The 9,570-nt window shown below is 43.8% G+C and overlaps 1 protein-coding gene across 1 annotated transcript in view; it reads left to right on the top strand.

The window, feature by feature from the left end:
* LOC109923798 (adenylate kinase isoenzyme 1-like) overlaps nt 1–2,660 on the top strand; it is a 16,194-nt gene extending 13,534 nt beyond the window's left edge. Inside the window, exons 6-7 of the mRNA XM_048618052.1 lie at nt 1,406–1,597; nt 2,479–2,660. Coding sequence (XP_048474009.1) covers nt 1,406–1,597; nt 2,479–2,544 — 258 coding nt within the window. The 3' untranslated portion in view covers nt 2,545–2,660. The remainder of the gene's footprint in view (nt 1–1,405; nt 1,598–2,478) is intronic.
* Nucleotides 2,661–9,570: the final 6,910 nt, after the last annotated feature.

Raw genomic sequence — 9,570 nt, 5'->3', positions numbered from 1 at the left:
TCAGTGCTGAGGGAGCGCCGCACTTTCGGAGGATCAGTGCTGAGGGAGCGCCGCACTTTCGGAGGATCAGTGCTGAGGGAGCGCCGCACTTTCGGAGGATCAGTGCTGAGGGAGCGCCGCACTTTCGGAGGGTCAGCACTGAGGGAGTGCCGCACTGTCGGAGGATCAGTGCTGAGGGAGCGCCGCACTGTCGGAGGGTCAGCGCTGAGGGAGCGCCGCACTGTCGGAGGGTCAGTGCTGAGGGAGTGCCGCACTGTCGGAGGGTCAGTGCTGAGATCAGTTATTGCTGTTTGGATAAGTTGTTGCCGACGTTTTTGAATTGAATCATGGGAAATGGTCATTGCTGGCTGGGCTTGCATTTATTTCCCATCTCTAGTTGGTGATGGTGGGGGTGAGCTGCTTTCTTGGACCGCTGCAGTCCATGTGGTGTAGGTTGACCCATAATGCCCATCGGGAGGGAATTCCTGAATTTTGACCGTGTCACAGTGAAGGAACGGCGATATATTTCCCAGTTAGGATGGTTGGTTAGGGCTAGAGCTGGGGGAGAACTTGAAGGTGGTGGTGTTCCCATGTATCTGCTGCCCTTGTCCTTCTAGATGGGAGTGTTGGTGAAAGGTGTTTGCCAAACAGCCGTGATGAATTTCTGCTGTGGATATTGTAGATGGTACACACTGTTATGTTTAAGCGTCAGCAGTGGAGTGAATGTGTAAATGGTGCCAATCGAGCGGGCTGTGCACCCATCCAGGGAAGTGGGGAGTACTCCATCGCACTCCTGACTTGTGCCTTGTAGATGGTGGACAGGCTCTGGCCAGGTTCAGGAGGTGAGTTAGTTGCTGCAAGATTCGCAGCCTCTGACCTGCTGTTATTACCATTGGGTGTTTATGGCAAGTCCAGTTCAGTTTCTGATGTCAGATTCTCATGGGCCTTCTCAAGTGTCTGTAAAAATCCCACAGCAGTATTTTAAAGGTCTCACTAGTGCCCCGGCCAATATTTATCCCCTCAATCAGCATCAGTCAATGAGATAATTTGATCATTGCCACATTGCTGTTTGTGGGAGCTTGCTGTGCATAAAATGACTGCTGTGTTTCTTGCATTACAACAGTGATTTCACTTCAGTTAGGTCTTCATTGGATGGTTGGCATTTTGGGCGGTTCAGTAGTGAAATTAGGCACTATAAAGATGCAAGGTCCTTGATTCTTTTCCAACTCCTGCTGGGATGTAATGGTTCCTGGTCTCATTGACCAATTTAAATGAAGAGTCTTGAGGAAACTTGGTCAGATCCTTAACACTCAGTTTACCAATTCATTGTCTGATCTGTAAATGAGAGGGTCCTGGTGAAGTAAATGAGACTTTTTGTTATAGATGGATTAACCTGAAGGAGCTCTCTCACTGTCTTTCTCTTCAGTTTACACTTCCCACTGTTGTGCTGCTCATTGACTGCAGCCCTGAAGTTATGAAGGAAAGGCTGATTAACCGTGGACAGACCAGTGAGCGGTTTGATGACAACGAAGTGACTATAGCCAAACGGGTAGAATCTTACTTTGTCGACTCTGTACCTGTTGTGAAACATTATGATGCTAAAGGACTTCTGAAGAAGGTAAAATAAAACATGACTGTCTTCTCACCAAATCATTTTGGTAAAAGCACCAGGTGATGAGTCAGGGTAATAGGTTTTCTAGATTCCCAAGGCAGGGTATGAACTGATGGAATGTGGCAGGGCGCTGGTCCACAGCTGAGTCATTATAAACCTGGGCTCAATCCCTCCATCCAGGAGACCATTAGCAGCACTTTATCCTGTCATCTGCCCCTTGAGTCGATACCATTTTCTCTTCCATTGTTCTGAAGTGCAGCTTTTTTTGGTCCATCTTCAGCTACTGCTCCTTGTTGAATAAAATGAAAACAGGAACCTGAGTTAGAGGACGGTTGGTGCAAACAGCCTTTTCATTCAATCAGAACACGGCTGATCTTTTCTGCCTACTCCACACCAACACCACCCCCCCTCTACTTTCTCTCTGATGCCCAACCTCACTCTTGACCATATTCCATTACAAGCTGATGCAGTAACAAATACCAAAGGTTCAAAACCCTTTAGAATGACTTAAATGGCTGCTCCCTTATCCTGAGACTATGACTGTCAATCATGGTGAACAGCAGACACATTGGTGGGTTTTAACCATTGGAGTTGGTTTAACTTTGAGGAACAGTGAGAGGTTCATAAGGTCGATTCAGGGATAATGTCCTTTCTGTGCTTTGACCTCCTGCTCTGAGTATTTACACTCAAATTCATCCTTGGGATACTGATATCCCTCTCATCTTGTGGGGATGGATAGTTACATGCAAGTTGTATTACCGAGTTAGCTTAAAGAGCGAGTGTGGTGGGAGGCGAGATTCCTGCAAGAGTAAATGGTATTCTGTTGAAGAACTGATGTATAATATAACCACCATTGATTACATCCGTGATCTTGGTCATTTTTTCAGATCCAAGGAGAAGGAACAGAGGATGATGTTTTCCAAAGTATCACTGCGATTATTGACGAACTCTAACAGCCTAAGACTGTAGTTGGAAAACCCCCTACAGGAACTGACCTGGGATCAGATCACCCACAGTTTACATCGAGTTTTGTTTTCGTGACTGCTTAGGAGGATTTACCAGGATCAACAGCACCAATAAAATGAGAGTTAAAAACTCGTGGATAACTTTCACCCACAGCCCTTTAGAAATGAATGTTCTATGCCAGTGATTTTGTGTGTATACGTTCTTTATAAACAGGCAGGATGAATTACAGAATCTTTTCTTTTAAGAAATTATATAAAACAAAACACATGCATGCATGTACCTAGAAACCACTTCAACGACACTGAGCTGAGATCTGGTCAGGGAACAGTGCAAAGCTTTTCGTTCTTTGTATGTTTTGGTCCCAGAGCAGCAACCATAGCGCAGGACCAGGTACTTTACATATCAGAGATTTAATCCAGAAAAATTCAATGGAGAAAAGCTCTCAAGGACCACGTACATTGTCACCAAGCAGTGTCAGTCAGAGCTTCGAAAGTGTAGGCTGTGCTTCACAGTGTAACATACACATCTGTACATGTGATACTGCCTATGTATCATAGTCCTGTTTCTCTTACTCTTGTGTATGTTACACTGTTGTCTGTGGTATCCAGTACATAACAAGTTACAAGGTGAAACACAAGTGCAACAGATATATTAGTCAATGTCACAGGACACCAGTGTCTTTTTATGTCACATCTCACTGTTGATGTACATCAACTGTTTATAACATTGCAGACTGTTCATTATTATACATGTAGTGATGTTATGTATCCACTTAAACCAAGTAGATCAATTTCCAACCCGTTCAAAGATGTTATTACACGCCTCTGGAGCAGGTGGGACTTGAACCCAGACTTGCTGGCGCAAAGGTAGGGACACAACCACTGCACCACAAAGGCCCCCACTGGGGGGGAAAATGGTGATGACCATAAACACATGGGAGCAGTAATAGGGCATTCAGGGCTTTGATTCCACTCAGCCATTCAATGGTCAAATTGACTAGAAATCCAGAGATACAGCCTAAGGATCTGGGACATGTGTGCAAACTCCATCATGGAAATCAGTTTAAATTAATTTTTAAAAGGCAGGAATTATAAAGTTAACGTTTGTACTGGTGACCACGAGGATGCACGGTTTTTACAACAATGTTTTTTAGGGAAGGCAACCTTTTTTGAAGAAGTGAGGAAGAGGATTGATGAAGGCAGAGCAGTGGATGTTGTATATGTGGACTTCAGTAAGGTGTGCAACAAGGTGCTGCATGGTAGACTGATTAACAAGGTTAGATCACATGGAATACAGGGAGAACTAGCCAATTGGATACAAAATTGGCTAGAAGGCAGGAGACAGAGGGTGGCTTTTCAGACTGGAGGCCTGTAACCTGCAGTGTGCTGTAGGGATTGGTGGTTGGTCTACTGGTGTTTGTCATTTATATAAATGATTTGCAGTGTGAATATAGGAGGTATGGTCAGCAAATTTACAGGTGACACCAATATTTGGGGTGTAGTGGACAGCCACGAAGGTTACCTCAAAGTACAGCAGGACTTTGATCAGATTGGACAATGGGCCAAGGAGTGGCAGATAGAGTTTAATTTAGAAAAATGTGAGTTGCTGCATTTTGAGAAAGCAAAGCAGGGCAGGCGCAGGGCAGGACTTATACACTTAATGGTAAGGTCCTGGGGAGTGTTGCCGAACAAAGGGACCTTGGGGTGCAGGTCCATAGTTCCTTGAAAGTAGAGTCACAGGTAGATCGGATAGTGAAGAAGGTATTTGGCATGCTTGCCTGTATTGGTTAGTATTGAGTATAGGAGTTGGGAGGTCATGCTGAATCGGTCAGGCCACTTTTGGGGTACTGCATTTAATTCTGGTCTCCTTGCTATTGGAAGAATGTTGTTAAACTTGAAAGGGTTCAGTAAAGGTTTACAAGGATATTGCCAGGGTTGGAGGTTTTGAGCTATGGGAGAAGTGGAGTAGGATGTGGCTACTTTCCCTGGAGCATTGGTGGCTGAGGTGACCTTATAGATGTTTATAAAATCATAGGGAGGGCATGGATAAGGTGAATAGTCTAGGTCTTGTGCCCGGGGTGGGGGGTGGGGTACAAAACTAGACAGCATAGGTTTAAAATGAGAGGGGAAAAATTTAAAAGGGACCTAAGGGGCAACTTTTTCCATACAGAGAGTGATGCATGTATGGAAAAAGCCGTCAGAGGAAGTGGTGTAGGCTGGTACAATAACAGCATTTAAAAGGCATCTGTATGGGTATACGAACAGAAAGAATTTAGAGGGACATGGGCCAAATGTTGGCAAATGGGACTAGATTTAATTTAGGATACGTGGTCAGCATGGACGAGTTGGACTGAAGGGTCTGTTTCCATGCTGTACAGCTCTATGACTCTACTATCCTCACCTGATCTGGCCACTACACAATTGAGTAGCTGATTCTTCACTGGCCTCTAGACAAGTTACTTAGTTGCAAGAGCAATTAACAATTTGCTAACAAGCTCACAGGCCATAAAAGAATAAAGAAAATCTAGCGCATGGTTGACTATTATAAGTAACAGGATGCTGCATTCTACCTCAAACAGGGTGTTCCTGTCAGCCTGCATACAGCTTGGCTCGATTGCAGTGTGTGTGAGACACATGCTGGGCTGGGTCAATAACTAAGCACTCCCGAGCTCAGTAAACAATCAACTCAACTCAGAATAAGACTGGTCACCAAAAATATCATTTAAAAAGCTTTATGTTATGCCTGTAAAATTGAAAAATAGGAATATTCCAAGAGCCCCCTTTACTGATCCCTGCCAAGAAATGGCTTTGCTTGCAGCCTGCAGTGCGAGGGTAGAGAATAAACTCCTCCTGCCCAGGTGTGGTTTCCACATTGCTGCTGCATAGTGCAGGTAGGACGAGGACAGGACTGACCTCCACTATGATCCTTCCAAAAGAAATGATACCTCCTGCGGCCCATCAGCCTACCTCCACCACCACCCATTCAGTGTCTTGGCTCAAAAAATAAATTGGCCACTTGGTGAAATTGTACTTGCCTCTGAAGCAGAACTTCAGACTGAAGTGAGCCATTACCTAAAATTAGCCAGAGCCATTACCTAAAATTAGCCAATGTCGAAATGCTGCAATGTGTTAGAGAAACAGCTACCAACAAGAATCACTGCCATGTGACAGGATGGAAGATGCTGATGGGAAGGGAGCAGGAATGAGCAGCAACCATCAGTTCCACTGCATTGGTGCCTGAGCTTGTACAACAGGAGAAAAAAAGCAGGGGTAGGAAACAGCAATGAGCAATCTCATCAGAAAGCCCTCAGACACTGAAGGCAGGTCTCTGCTTTAAGCTGCTGCTTCTTAATACCAACATCACTGCACAAACAATCCAAAACATCCTACGCTTTAATTTTACATTAATTCATTACCTTCATTTAGTTACGACACAGGGAGGCAATGGCCTACTGGTATTAATCGCTGAACTGTTAATCCAGAGATCCAGATAATTTTCTGAGGACATGGGTTCCAATCCCGCAATGGTAAAGGGTAGAATTTGAATTCAATTAAATATCTGGAATTAAGAGTCCAATCATGACCATGAATCTATTGTCCTTTAGGGAAGGTGAACTGCTATCCTTAGCTGGTCTGGCCTACATGTGACTCCAGACCCACAGCATTCTGATTGACTTTAAGCTGCCTAGCCAGCAATGCCCTCATCCTGTGAATGAATAAAGAACAAAGAAACAACACACAATAGCCAGAGATGACTTTATTTATCTTCACTGTTTCCACCCTTGGAGTTTGGTATGGAGTGGTGGAATGATGTTATAGGCTGACTAGCAAGCTGCTTTGAGCTGTGTGAATGCTCTTTCTGTGGTTGTGGCAAGTTAGAAGCAAGAGTACTACTATCTGAGGCAGGAACATTACCAAGTGAGGCAGTTGCGCTCGCTGGTGCTCAGTGGCAGCAGTCTTTTGAGTCAAAAGGATAGCAATTCCAAACTTTTCTTGACTGAAGAACTACTGCAGCAGTCAGACATGTGGTAAAACAACGAGCCCACAAAATGGAGGCCCTAGTAGTGTTACGAGGGGCTGGAAAACTTCCTGGTACCTTTTAAAAACAAAAAAGCCTGGGTTTTCCTAGTATCCTCAACCCAGGCTAACATTCCAGTTGTTGTGCACCAGTTATTTCTGTTATTGCATTGCCCTGTATGATTATAATCCAAAATTATTTTGTTGAAGCATTTTGGTCCAGAGGTTGAGAAAGGCATATTATAAACATGAAATCTCTTCTCAAGAGAAATGTGAAATTTTACACCAAAAGGACCATATTTTGATAGTTACATTTTCATGCTCCAATGCCAATTACCACAGCAAAACCAAACCAGGAAACAACTGAGTGAATGATTCACAATAGTAAAAGCAGGCAAAAGAAAATCTAACAGGAAAACCAACCTGCGAACATTAAGGGTGTGTATAAAGATTTGAAATAGTTATTTTGTTTCACTGCTTTTAAACTAAAGCTACATGACTTGCACAACCCATAGGAAAATTAGAAACTGTTGAAGTAGCAGTATATTTAACAAAAGTCACAGGGCTGTGCAGATATGGAGAGCAGCAGGAACATAGGCACAGAGTTAGAGAGCATGGAAACAGACCCTTCAGTCCAACATGTCCATGCCAACTCGACAAACTAAACTGATCTAGTCCCATTTGCAAGCATTTGTCCATAATCCTCTAAACCCTTCCTTTTCATATACCCATCTAGATTCCTTTTAGAGATAGCAAGAACTGCAGATGCTGGAGAATCTGAGATAACAAGGTGTAGAGCTGGATGAACACAGCAGACCAAACAGCATCAGAGGAGAAGGAAGGCTGACGTTTCGGGCCGAGACCCTTCCCGAAACATCAGCCTTCCTGCTCCTCTGATACTGCTTGGCCTGCTGTGTTCATCCAGCTCTATACCTAGATTCCTTTTAAATGCTTTAATTGTACCAGTCTCCACCACTTCCTCTGGTAGTTCATTCCATACATGCAACACCCTCCATGTGGAAAAAATTGCCCCTTAGGTCCCTTTTTAAATCTTTCCCCTGTCACCTTAAACCTATGCCTTCTTGTTTTGGACTCCTCTACCCTAGGGAAAACGTAATGACAATTCATTTTATCTATGCCCCTCAGGACTTGATAAACCTAAATCGGTCACCCTCCGGCCCTCTACAGTCCAGGGAAAAAAAAGTCCCAGTTTATCCTTATAACGTCTTCCCCACCACTTAAAAATATCTTCTTTAAAAAGTGGACAACTCAAGCTGCTTTTCAATACGCAGCTGTATGCAAGATGCCAGAGGTGCTGAGGGGTACAATCGGTGCTTGAAAACGTCCCAACAATATCTTTGCTCTCTCTCTCGAGACATGTAGGATTGAGTCAAATTGTGCTCAGCTATCCTCCCCCACACCATCAACCCTATTCCTCCTGAGCAACAAACCCCACCCAACCTGTGCAAATACAAGGGGAAAGAACAGAGGAAGGCACCAAGCTGCAGGTCTGTGCCCATCCTGCATCCCAGAACCCATAAACCCCTTTCAAATATGGCCCAGGAGGCACATCCTCTCAAGCTTTTCTGTACAGTGTCAGCCTGTTACTTAGAGGGGAGACATACTCGTGTGTTGGTTGACTGTCACAAAGCGACACTGGTTCACACACCTAGCACTGCTAATCTCAGCAATACGAGACTCTTAGGAAATGAAAGATTGTCCTAAAAGAGCAGAGTGTGAGGAAACTGTTTTATGTTTCAGAAGGCTGCACAGCTTTGGAACAGTGCCTCTAAAGATAGTACAGGCAGGAATAGTGAACATTTTTGAGGGCAGTAGAGTATTGGCCAGTAAAATTAAAGATCCAAGGCAGATGGGAATGTGGAATTAGAAACAGATTAGCCATGATCTTAATGAATGACAGCAGGCTCACAGCCAACTGTAAATTGCCAGTTGATAGGGCTCTTGTGGCACAGTCCCTAACTCTGGGCCTGTCCTGGATGCATATCATAAAATGTCCAAACAGACTAATTAAAGTAAATACCATGCTCTTTGCAACACCAACAATTAGAGACTGTGGAACCAAGGGTGAGGACCAATTTGCATGGAGTCTATCTCATTTTCAGTTTTACCATGATACAGATACAAAGCTCTCCCTGAATTCAAAGGTACACACTGAGGGACACCACAGCCACAATTAACCCACTGTTCAGCTTGGATGGCTCCACACCAGCAGGAGATGTAACATAGTGGAATTATCTCATGGTAACCACAACATTTGCTGGAACAGGTTAAGATGTCTGGTTGTCTCTCAATGAGAAGTGGCTCAGTGTTGCTCATTTTCCATTCAGAACATCTTAAGTATTTAAACTAAATGCAAAAGGGCTGCACCTGCTAATAGGGCTCAATTTGATGAGAGAGATATTTGAAGCTTGGCTAATTTTGGGACATGAAACTTTTCAAAGCACAGTTACTGTAACATTAAATACATGAGACACAGATGAAGGAGCAGTCATTCTTGTCCATGATAGCACATAAATAGATCTAAGTGCCACAAGTCATGCTGCAGTGAAGCTCCAACCATCAGCTGTTGCCCTGACAACAAATTATCTTTTGAAATAAAAGAGACAAAGGCATACTCTGGAACTACAGTCAGCATCATGTGCTTTTAAGATGCTCATGGACACTTGCATTTCAATGGCTGTGATGAGCTTTGGTGATGCAGAGGTAGTAAAAGGCACTGTACAAATGCATCAATTTCTGACACAGAAGGTACAGATACAGGGCTAGACACGTTTCAGGAGTTAAACAACCTGTTACTGCATCTACTCACAAGGATCATTTGACAAGAATGCAGTTATTTATGTTTCAGCAGCACATGGCACAGATGTATAAATAAAATACCCACAAGCTCAACAATGTGAAACAGATTCAGCCTCTCAGAATGCTGCAGGACTTAAAGTGCATGAAGACTTAAAGTGCATGAAGACTTAAAGTGCA

Source organism: Rhincodon typus, chromosome 38 (assembly GCF_021869965.1).
Source record: "Rhincodon typus isolate 14 chromosome 38, sRhiTyp1.1, whole genome shotgun sequence".
NCBI lineage: Eukaryota > Metazoa > Chordata > Chondrichthyes > Orectolobiformes > Rhincodontidae > Rhincodon > Rhincodon typus.
This window is presented reverse-complemented; position numbering and strand designations above follow the sequence as displayed.